Source organism: Chrysemys picta, chromosome 20 (assembly GCF_011386835.1).
Source record: "Chrysemys picta bellii isolate R12L10 chromosome 20, ASM1138683v2, whole genome shotgun sequence".
Lineage (NCBI taxonomy): Eukaryota > Metazoa > Chordata > Testudines > Emydidae > Chrysemys > Chrysemys picta.
In genome coordinates this window covers 15,198,945-15,211,247 of record NC_088810.1, presented here as the reverse complement: position 1 = coordinate 15,211,247, position 12,303 = coordinate 15,198,945, and the positions used below count along the sequence as shown (strand labels likewise).

The window sequence follows — 12,303 nt, the reverse complement described above, 5'->3', positions numbered from 1 at the left end:
GCACTTGCATCACATTATGGAACACTTCAGTGAGGAATTTGTTTGGTCACCGTGTTCATTTCATTTACTAAAATGTATTTTGGTGCCACATCCAATATTTGCTCTGTACAAGAATTGACACTAAAAGCTCTTCATTTGAATAAGGGTTCACAACCGGCAAATGTAGAGGCTGAACATGCTCAGAGAAATTACTAAATGATCCAGAATTTCTTGGTGTTCACTGAGCGCTAGTCTTAAGCGCAGACGACTCAAACGGGCCTTCACCCCTACCCTTACCATTGGCTATATCTGTTTTTCCATCAGTGCTACTCCCCTTATCCGACATCTTGTTTTCGTTCAATTGAACCTGCAATTGAGAGATTAAAAAAAAATATATATATATATGAGAATTGGTGAACAGCAAGATGAGAGATCCCCTAGGAGACCATTTCATAAAGGCCATGGCTTTCTAATACAGACTCGGTCTAGTAAGAGTGCACTCCTTCGCAACAAACTACAATGACTTGACCTAGTCTACTGAGAAAAAGTACCCACTTCTCAAACAGGGAAGAACTACTTAAATGAAACTGGACCGTTTACCACAGGACATGTACTATCAAACGCAATATAAAAATGCTAAAAGCCTAACATTTTCTCAAAGGCTGTTATTAGATTAGCAGAGATCAAGATACCCGATGTGTTAGTTTCAAATACACTGGGTGTGTGTGCGCGTGTGTGCGTGTTAGATAGCCACATTTCCCCAGTAAAGGTCTCCAAATTCCATCGCTCCTTTTACCTCAAAGGATCCCAAACTCATCTCCAAGGTATACAGGGGGACTACTTTCCTGGCCACTTCTGGGATGGAAAGTGGCTGTGCATTATTAAAAACTGCAACATTGGATAGCAGTTTACTGTCTACTGTAAGTGGACACTTCAGAAACGTAATGCCATCACTCAAGGTGGCATTTGGCCAGGACACCGGGGCCATCATAAAACTCTGGTAGTCCTACCACAAACTGTTAATATCCACAAGTAGTCAGGAGCTCAGCTTTGTCTCTCCTCTGATACGTGATAACTGGAGCATCAGAGTGCCCCCTTTACACCATGTTGGGGTATGGGTTTGGAACACCAACACTTACTACTAGACGACCTAAATATTCCTTGGATGTCTCCCACCCAAATACTGACCCTGTTTAGTGCACAAGATCAGTGGAAAATACATCATAGTACAGTTATGGCTGCTACCATTGCAGTCCAAAGCTAATCTAAGCATAACTTCCGCAAGGCTCTGGTTCTCAGGGGATAATTCTTCCCCTCTGCCCCTGTCCAACCATTTCCACATCTGTATAGTTCTCCAGCTGCATTCTTCTATGAAGACTGCCTTGTCCCAACAGGGAAGCAAAGGTCCCATGACTTAACGTATCTGCTTAATTTCTTAAAGCTTTCCACCATATTTCACTATGTGAATCTTCCCCAGTCTCTCCACTTCGGTCCTCGGACTCCCCTTCCGTTTGTGTCCTGTCACAAGGCAAGCTCTTTCCATCCAACCCCTGATCCCCAGCTACACTCAAAGGAATGATGGATGAGTTATTGATGTTAGCTCTGCGATAACTGCTGCACAAAATCCATCCATAACTGAAGAGACCAGTTTCACATACCCATACCACAAAATTAAGCGTGTTAGATCTGAAATACAGCTGAGGAAGGGTAGCTTTGAGGTGCAGTAAGTGCAAACAACAGAACTTCTTGGCATCCACAGATTGTAGGGTCAAAATATATTTGAGAAGCGTTTTTACCCCAAATCACAGATTTCTAAACACATTCCTACGCACAAGGTACTTCCAAACCTCAAACGCTCTCTCAAGTGTGCAGTAATGTAGTGGGAGGAAGTCCCACTGCTCTGGAATTCACCCCCCTCACTAGTCTGGAGTCCAAGTCTTGACCCTCAGGGCTCATTTACCCTCCCATGCCTTTCCCAGAGCACAGGGGAACTTAGCTGTGAGGTTGGAAGCTCCCTCACACTTGCTGCCGTTGCTCAATTAATTGAGCACTATTTTAATTGGACATGCGCACATGAGAAATCCAAAATAAAAGAATAGTGCTCCAGCGTTTCCAGCTCCCTCCATTCCAAGGGCATTGTGGAACAGATCTTTAATTACCCCACAGTGACATCACGTGGGATCTCATGCTAGCAACGGCTACTTTTAGTCTCCTTAATGCAAGTCTTAAGCCCACTCACCCGGGCATCTCCAGAATCCCTTCAAAAACCCAACAGGAAAGTTACCAGGGTAGTGACTATACTATCCTGTCAGGTACTCTACAGAGTTCTTCCTGCCCTTCCTGAATTAAATATTCCAGGCCCCTGGCCCCAGCCAAATGTTTTAGTGTTAATTCTCTGAGAGGAAAATGATTTTTAATCATTAGTTAATAAAACGTAGTCTAGCACCCAGAGCTCTTCCCCTGGCAGAGAAATTTCAGTTTGCAGACTGCTAGAGGCAGAGCAGCTATTCAATATTGATCTTTCCATCGAGCGGCAATTAGTAAAAGCTGCTTTTAGACATTCACTTCAAAGCTGACTGTATCATACTGGTCTATGCCACAGGGATATTCCCCCCCCATACTGGATTTTAGTGACTTTTTTTTTTTAAAAATAGCATGGATTCTCTTACTTGCTGTAGTATTTAGAAAAGGCACTATTCTCTTTGCTATCGGCCATTTCCAGTGCAGTTAATGGAGCCTGTAATTAACGCAGCTCTGGGCACTTCTCTACTTTGTCCATCAGCATCAATGATGCCTGAATATGGCACCATAAAAAATATGGCACATTTCCCACTTTGGCAATGGTTTCACAATGCCGTGGGAATCACTGCTTCCTCCTCTGCAGCAGCTCAGATATAGTTCAATGGGACACCCTGCAAAAACAGTGGCACTATTTGCTCAGTTTATAAGCTCCCCCACAACCGCCAACAAAAAAAAATATCTAGGTCACAATTCCAGTTGAAGTCAGAAGTGGCAAATGTTATTGCCAAGGTGGATCAAAATCAGGATATTTTTCATGTTGCTAGTCCTTTACTTCCTTCCCTTTTTATAAACCGGGAGTGTGGATGTTTTATACTTTTTTCTTTAATTTCTTATTCTTAGAAGAATGTCAGGGTTTACGTAGATTCACCCATGAAGTTTTACACTTAAAATGCTTATATGAAGGGGAAAAAAATACAAGCCCAGGGCCTCAACATCCTTACTGTGAGAGCAAGACAAATTCAAACACAAAATTAACCAATGTTCTATTTATAGCTACCACCATCTTCTGATACACTGAACATCCACATGTCAAGAAAGCTGAAATGTTTTGGCCAGGCTACGTTCCTCCATCAGGGCTTAAAGTTTGAAATCAATCAGACTTATGTTCCTGAGTCACTTAGGTGATTAGGAAAATTCCATCCTTACAGGACAAATGCTCCTATTTTTGAAAATTCTGACCTGGGTGAATTTTTTCTACAGTCATTTTGTTGAAGTCTGAATAGATTTTTCATTAACAGCGAGGCAATTTTGGTTTGAACCAGCAGATCTGCCACTTAAGAGAAGATTAATAAAAATACAGTTTTAGCCCCGATGCGGCAAACACTTATACGTATACTTAATTTCCAGCACATGGATTAAAGTCAGTGGAATTATTCATGAAAACAAGGTTAGCAGCTATTCAAGCAATTGCAGGATCAGGGCCTTAGTTTTCAGGATGGTTTTTTGCCTATTTGAATTTTACAAATGTCTAGAATATACCCTAAAAGGAATGGCAACTTTTAAAGAATTTGCGACTTGGTTCATTATAAGTTTTAATCTAAAGTTGCAATAGCACACATTACAAAATCTCAACCTGATTTAAAACCAATGAGACTTAAAAACAAACCATGATGTAAATCATTGATTTCAATGGCCTTGATTTAAATTGCTCCACCCTGGTTACTGCCACCTGCTGGTGGCTCTGTGGCCCACATAAAGTTAGTGGATCTCAATCCAGATCTTGGGGACACAAATGGATCTTTGCACACTATCAGTTTTCAGTTGGCCTGATTTGTAGTCTCAGCAGAAAAGGCAAAGATTAGATGGATTAGAGAGAACAAACTCCCACCCCATCCAGCCTACATCCATGAGGTCAGACTTCTAGGTCAGCGCTTAGACACACTGATAGGGTAGGGTCAGGGCAGTCTACACTGGAACAAACATAGAACAGCAGTTTCCATAAATTATCTTTCACTAGCATGAATTTCACTAGACACCCCTAGGGCCTTCAGATTATTTCTTAAACCAGTGCAACACACATTGTACCAAATTCTGGGACTAATCTATGTGAAAGCATCTACTAGATGTCATCAATACACACATAAAAGGTCAGCTTTCAGAATGGAGAGAGGTAAACAGTGGTGTCCCCCAGGGGTCTGTACTGGAACCAGTCCTATTCAACGTATTCATAAATGATCTGGAAAAGGAGGGAAACAGTGAGGTGGCAAAATTTGCAGATGATACAAAACTACTCAAGATAGTTAAGTCCCAGGCAGATTGCGAAGAGCTACAAAGGGATCTCACTAAATTACTGGGTGACTGGGCAACAAAATGGCAAATGAAATTCAATGTTGATAAATGCAAAGTAATGCACATTGGGAAACAATCCCAACTATACATATAAAATGATGGGGTCTAAATTAGCTGTTACCATTCAAAAGAGAAATCTTGGGAGTCACCGTGGATAGTTCTCTGAAAACATCCACTCAATGTGCAGCAGCAGTCAAAAAGCAAACAATGTTGGAATCATTAAGAAGGGGATAGATAAGACAGAAAATATCATATTGCCTCTATATAAATTCATGGTATGCCCACATCTTGAATACTGCATGTAGTTGCCCATCTCAAAAAATATATTGGAATTGGAAAAGGTTCAGAAAAGGGCAACAAAAATGATTAGTTTCAGAGTAGCAGCCGTGTTAGTCTGTATCCGCAAAAAGAAGAACAGGAGTACTTGTGGCACCTTAGAGACTAACAAATTTATTAGAGCATAAGCTTTCGTGGACTACAGTCCACGAAAGCTTATGCTCTAATAAATTTGTTAGTCTCTAAGGTGCCACAAGTAAAAATTATTAGGGGTATGGAACAGCTTCCCTATGAGAAGAGATAAATGAAACTGAGTTTTCAGCTTGGAAAAGTGATGAGTAAGGGGGGGATATGATAGATGTCTATAAAATCATGACTGGTGTGGAGAAAGTAAGTAAGTGTTATTTACTCCTTATCATAACACAAGAACTAGGGGTCACCAAATGAAATTAATTGGCAGCAGGTTTAAAACAAACAAAAGGAAGTATTTCTTCACACAACGCACAGTCAACCTGTGGAACTCCTTGCCAGAGGATGTTGTGAAGTTCGAGACTATAACAGGGTTCAAAAAAGAACTAGATAAATTCACAGAGGATAGGTCCATTAGCCAGGATGGGCAGGGATGGTGTCCCTAGCCTCTGTTTGCCAGAAGCTTGGAATGGGCGACTTGAGAATTCCCTGTTCTGTTCATTCCCTCTGAGGCACCTGGCATTGGCCACTGTCGGAAGACAGGATACTGGGCTAGCTGGACCTTTGGTCTGACCCAGTCTGGTCTCTCTTATACCACGGTAAATTCTGCCCTGATTTATACCCCTGCAGCACAATAAGATTTCAGAGAGTGCCAGGAAGGGACAGCATTTGGCTCAGTGGATTTTTACAGCAGAGTGAAGTATTACTCAGATTACTCTGAGTGAGATTGAATCACAAGGGCAATATTTCAAACTGCTGTCAACGAAACAAACAGATTGTGGTCATTTTAAATAAATAGAGACAATGGTCTGCTTCTCAGCCATTCGCTCTTTAAAGAGTAGTCAATTTAGAAGTCACTTCTGTCTATGCATTTGCCATCCCTTTGGCATAAACTCTGAATGGTGATTTTGGGTAGTTCAACTTGAGACCCCAGATTTTCAGAAGTGGGTGCTCAGCACTTTCTGAAAATTGGGCCCTTTTAAAAGTCTCAACTTGGGCATGCAAAAACATTAGTCACTTTCAAAAAGTGTTGGCTGTTCTTTCTAGTCCATTTTCCTTGTTTGCATGGGGCAGTTCCACACGAGACATGCAGGATAAAAGCATACTTTAAAAAAACGAGGACAGCAACTGGCAGGGCAGGTGTATGACAACTACTTTTAATCTGACCAGATTTCAAGCTGTTGTTGTTGCTTTTATTGTAACATTCTGGATATATGATATGTACAAGGATTACATTAAACCACCGGAACAACCTTAGCTGGAAGGTTTTTTTGGAGTTGGACTATACGTTGATACTGTTAATTATATTTCTCAAGCAATGAGCAGACTGGAAAGCCATTTAATATCTTATCTTCAATTCCACTTGGTGAATGCTACTATGGAACCTGGCAGTTAAAGTTACTTCACATTCAGTGGATGTATTAATCTGGAGGATTTGACACATAATACTGAAATATGTAGATATGGTTCTACTGCTATGGAGCTAGCTTTCAAGAGGTTCTGCCCCCGTCCCCAAACTACCTACTGAAATGGTAACCCTTTGATCAAGGCATATAACAAGAAACCCACTTCAAGAGGGAAGGTGGTCATTATTGGGTAATTAATCTGACTCCCTCTCACCTACTCACTCCAGAGGATTATAATCAAAGTTCTGTGAAATTCTAATTTATTTTTTTAAATAATTTTCATGTTATTTTTCAGGAATTTCATGTTATTTTGTTTTAGCCACAGTGGGAAGGGGACAGACCTTGGGGGGAACAAGCCCATCCTGCATTCATCCTGTAGTGACAGCTCCTGTTCTGCGGGGCTAAGCCCAGCTCCCCACTTCAGTCATTGCAACCTGGCACACTGGCCATATCACAGCTCAATTTTGGCAAGACAATGGAGGGGCAGCTGGGCCAAATTTGGTCAGTGCTGTGACCCAGTGCACCAGGTCACAACACCCACTGTGGTGAAGCAGGCCTAGTCCCACGGGACAAGAGCCACAGGAGCTGCCGCAGCAGGGTACTTTATACTTTGTTTTTCGTATTTGCTCTAATTATAAACCTAGCTAAGAAATAAGGAAGCAAACTGAAAACACTCAGCTGCCTAGCAAGGAACTTCTGAGGAGGAAAGATTGCTCCCTCTTGCCTCTCCATCTCTCTCTTCCTCTGGCGGTATTAACTCAGCCGCTGTGAAGATGAAAACAGATTGTATCCGTTAGCCACCTCTTCTACATTTAGGTAGCTGAAGGAGTTCAAAGCGAGGGCTCTATAAACTGATTTGTATGTAAGGCAGGCTGGATTCTCTCCAGCTACAGAGACTTTGTGTCAGCCTGTCTAAAATGGGCTATTAGCTATCTGATTCATACACAGTTAAACACAGTTTAACTTGACAATGAGATTACAATGTACTTAGACTAGGAACTCCTTGGGGCAGGGTCTGGGTGTACAGGGCTGAATACGCCACTCAATAATAACAATGGAGATTAAAGCATAGCACTCAACAAAGATCAAGTAGGAAAGCAAACTAGGACTTTTGCAGAAGAGGGCCTAGTCTGCAATCCTCAAGAGGGGCAACTAAAGATCTTTTGCCAGTTCTACCAAATCCCTTCACTAGGGTATTCCTTGGCTGTCCTCCTTGGAAGCAATCCCAATCCTCTTCTGGGCCGACTGACCCCTGGGCACCTGGCTACCCAAGTTATGCTTCTCCTTCTCTGTGCTGCTGTACTAGATGTGAGCTGCTTAAAGCATGGGACACTCTCTGGGGGCTTGTGGCAGGGCAGTGCCAGTGGAGGGCACTCAATGTCAGTCTACCTTCCCCACAGGTCTGACAAAGCCAGGGCTTGCTGCATCTTTTGGCATGGCAAAAGGGTGAGGAGAGGTCTTTTGCTTGTGGGGTGAAGGTAGGTTTGGGCTGTGATTTTTCCTCCCACATTGGGAAGGACGGACATCTTGTTCACATCTACATAGTAAGCACATCTTATAAACAGAGTACCGATTAAAGTCTTCTCAGGTCTACAAGGGACTTTACTCCAAGTTATTCCAGAAAGTAGCTCATTAGCAGGGACACACTTCTGGTGGAGCCTGCAGAAAGGGATGGCTTTAAGGGATGCCTAAAGACATCATCTGTCAGCTACTCTTCATTTAACATGCTGGCTCTTGTCTATTATGGGCAGATAACCATCACATTGGAAAGATTTAGTGATGGCAGCTACTTTACTTGCTTCTCTGTAGTACACAATTGTGTGGAATAAAGGTTTGCTCTACAGACATTGAGATGGACACAATGGAGTTACATAGGTCACCCCAAACGAGTGTCAGACCTTTTAGACCCATGCCATCATGTATTCTATTTAAGCCACACATTCCATAGGAAGTTTTTACTAGCGCTCATTTTCACATCCCTCTGTAAAGCCAGAGAGCTTCTTTTGGACCACGAGTCCAGCTCCAGAGGCATTAGTGGGAGAAGAGAGCCACTCTGGTTTTAATAGCCTCTAGAAGAGCTTCTTAGTATGCAGTGTAACAACGTTCAGTCCAGCCTGAAAACCAATGCCTTACACCGTTGGAAGGAAGGGGAAGTGGCCATTCGTAGACATAACTGTTCATGAAACACAGGACAGATTCAAGGTTTAAGACTGAACGCTGCCCATCAGTGGCTTGGGTCAGTGGGGATGGGCAAACAGGCAGGTGAAATGGTTGAAGGTGCATGGTCAATACAGTTTACCACATGGTTCTGCCACCACATGTGGCATCAGTGCTTTTAAGCCCCAATGCCTGGTATGATCGCTGTCACTTCCAGGTGATCAATCAAGTTTTACTCAAAGCTCTGTTAGTTACACCTGGGCCATGTATAGCCCCTTCCACTCAAGGCCCTCAAAGTGATTTACAAAAAGCAGTCACTCACACCTGAGCTCCCGCATGCCCACCCATAAAGAAAGGGCATCACTCTCAAGGCCACAATGCCCAGATAGCAGAGCTGAGAATAAAACCCAAGAGTCCCCTCCTGATGCCTGACTGTATGTTCCAACTACTAGAGAACAATCCCTCCCCTCACATATACAAGCTGGTGGCTCAGACAAATCTGTGCTGAGACAATGGGCAGGGGATCTGTCATGGGGCTGCCTCTCCCTAGTTTCATGGGGGGCAAGGGGCTGACGTAAGACCCCTTTTTGGAACCATACTTCTTAAACTAGGCCATTAGAGCTGCAAGCTCACAGCACTAGCCCGGCCTGCACTCCTCAACCCTGCTCTTCCTCAGTTCACAGGACTCATGGTTTCTCCTGGGGTCTCCTACCTCAGCTGCCCCTGGCTGGAGGCATAACCCCCTCTTTATTACCCTACGGAGCTGTTACCCCTACCTACTCCAATCAACTATCAACAGGGGGGAGGGATAGCTCAGTGATTTGAGCATTGGCCTGCTAAACCCAGGATTGTGAGTTCAATCCTTGAGGGGGCCACTTAGGGATCTGGGGCAAAATCAGTACTTGGTCCTGCTAGTGAAGGCAGGGGGCTGGATTCGATGACCCTTCAAGGTCCCTTCCAGTTCTAGGAGATATAAATATAAATTAATGGAGATATCCTATTTAGTCCAACCACAGCAGAACCTTTTCACTGGCTCCCAAAGGCCCCAATACTAAACGCTCCCACTGTTCTAGCCAATCCACCCTCAAACGAGTCCCACAGAGCAGTGGGAAGGTGCAGCATTCTAGCTCCTTTTCCCAGGAAAGGGAAACAGTCAGATGGCTCAGCAGACACACAGCCAAGGCAACGACAAGTCCTGGCCCTGCTCTAGTGACCATATGGAGAGAAGGGTGATAGAGGAGGAAAGCTGCTCAGATCAAAGGTGACTACCAGGATCCCTGGCCTAACAAAGCAGTTAGAGCCAGAGTTAGGTGGAGTCAGAGATAGGAACCAAAGGACAGCTGTAGCCTCTCAGGGGTTCAGGAGGGACAAGTTTGGGCATAGATGAGCAGAAGTCAGCAGGGGAAGAGAGTTGGGATAAATGCAATGAGATGGCCCAGGGAGCAGACAGCCAAGGACTAAGGCCAGGTCTACACTACAGACCTATATCGGTATAACTAGATCACTCACAGGTGTGGATTTTTCATACCCCTGAGTGATCTAGTTATACTGACCTAACCCCCCACGTAGACAGCGCTGTGTCGACAGGAGAACTTCTCCCATCAACATAGCTACTGCCTTTCGAGGAGGTGGATTCACTACGCCGACAGGAGAAGCTCTCCTGTCAGCATAGGAGCATCTTCACTTAAGTGCTACAGCTGCATTTTAAGTGTAGACCTGCCCTAACCCTCATGGGGTTCTCCTGAAGGGGGCAAGAAGAAGTAAACTCTCCATAAACAAAAGAGGAGCAGCACAGAGTCAAAACAAGCTGGGAGGGAGGTGGGTATTTTAACCCAGTTTTCCCCATTAGTCCTATTTAATAGCCTCTTTCATCCAGATTGTATCTACATGAGACTTATTACTACCACAGGGTAGCTAACATTTGTAAAGGCTAGCCTGGACATTCCCCAGCTATCAGTGTTTGGAGTTTCCCCACAGGGATCAGCTTAGGACAGTGTTCTCACCCTTTTTTCATCTGCAGACCCCTAAAAATTTTCCAATGGAGGTGCAGACCCCATTGGAAATATTAGTCCGCAGACCACAGGTTGAAAACCACTGTTCTGTGGTAACGACAAGCTTTTGCAGGTCCCTCAGACAATCTGTAGACCCCAAAGAATCTGTGGGCCACAGGTTGAGAACTACTGGCTTAGGGTAGACAACCGTGCATTCTGGAACAAATGTTTGGGAGTGTCCAGACTAGCCTTTACAAAGGTGTTAACTCCCTGAGTTAATTGGCATCCAGAGAACAAGCCTCCAGGGTAGAAAGAAATTACAGAGGCATCACTAGCCTACCTAATGGAATGCAACCACCTCCAGGGTAAAACATGGCCGCTGTTTACCAATCTACAGCAACACTGCATAACAGGGGGTCCCCAACCTGGTGTCCGCGGGCGCCATGGCGCCCGCCAGTGCATCTAAGTGCGCCCGCGTACTAGCTGGCGGACGAGCACCCGACGAAATGCCACCGACAAGCAGCGTCATCCAGAGGCGTCGCCGCCAATTTTCAGTGGCATTTCGGCGGCAACGCCTCTGGATGACGCTGCTTGTTGGTGGCATTTCGGCGGCGACGCCTAATGACGTTGCCGCTTGTCGGCGGCATTTCGGTAGATGCTCGTCCGCCGCCAAGGTCCTCCATGGCTCGTCGTCTGGCACCTGCCAGACGAAAAAGGTTGGGGACCACTGGCATAACAGCTTGAGGGAAGGAGGCAGCCATATTCACTTGAAACTGCAGGGAGAATACAATTAGTGGTGCTGGTGTTTAAACGCCACATTGGGATTAGAAAGATTTAAGCGATGAAACTGCCCATGAGTCTGGGATAATATCCTGACTGTGGATAAAAGCATCATGGGATCTTTGTTATCCACCAACTCAGGTCTCACTGGAATGATGGCAACAGCTCCTTACACTCAGAGTCCTCACTCGGCCAATGGCAAAAGCCAGGAGTAAAGTATAGGTATAAGAAACTCTTTAGTTTTCAGTCTTTACAGAGTGGGGGGAACCGAAATGTTAGGGTACTCAAAACTGTGTGTTCTAAACATCTGGAGGTGATAATTACACTAGCTTTCAAATGCCCAAAGGCTGGCGTCCCCAGTGCCCTTGTCAGAGACTTGAAGATATCCCTCCACAACAGCACGCAAAGCCTTCTAGATCCCTGCAACACAGCATGATCCTTCCAGCTGAGTACTGGCTGGACACTGGGAAACCCACCAACGCAACGCTCTAAAATTGGCTTGACAGGAAGGAGCACAAGCAGAGCAAGCAGGCACTTGGGGCCCAGCATCCTGAACAATTCTCGTTCTCTATTCGTGGAACCAGAAGGGAAAGCAACTCCTGGTCTGCTCCCACTCTTCTAACAGCTTGGGATCCCACAGATTACATGGCTAGACCAGAAATTAAGTGGGGGAATTGTCATTAAGGCAAAGCACTCACTTGCTCCCTGACCTACCAGGGGCTAAGCATGCTGTCTCTGTAGCTCTGCTACATATTATTTGCATTCCAGTAGTGCCCAGAGCATCAAATCAGAGTTGGTGTCCTACAAACACACAGAAAGATGCAACTCCTGCCCGAACGAGCTTACACCCTGGGCCCCCCCGTGTACAGACACCAGGATCCTCAATTAAACCTGAACCACCTACATTTTAATTACAGACAAGATCCTCTTCATGT

The 12,303-nt window shown here is 44.6% G+C and overlaps 1 protein-coding gene across 6 annotated transcripts in view; it reads right to left on the bottom strand.

Moving 5' to 3' along the window:
* DCAF8 (DDB1 and CUL4 associated factor 8) overlaps nt 1-12,303 on the bottom strand; it is a 48,432-nt gene that overhangs the window by 28,688 nt on the left and 7,441 nt on the right. For 3 of the 6 annotated variants that reach the window (XM_065574691.1, XM_065574688.1, XM_065574689.1), the window contains exons 3-4: nt 4,361-4,456; nt 277-346 (exon numbers count right to left, since the gene is read on the bottom strand). Coding sequence is in view for 4 of the 6 variants with exons in the window: in XM_065574688.1 (XP_065430760.1) it covers nt 277-325 (49 nt within the window). In the remaining 2 variants the exon portion in view is untranslated. The remainder of the gene's footprint in view (nt 1-276; nt 347-4,360; nt 4,457-12,303) is intronic. The other 3 variants (XM_042843381.2, XM_065574690.1, XM_005293770.4) reach the window with 1 other exon arrangement.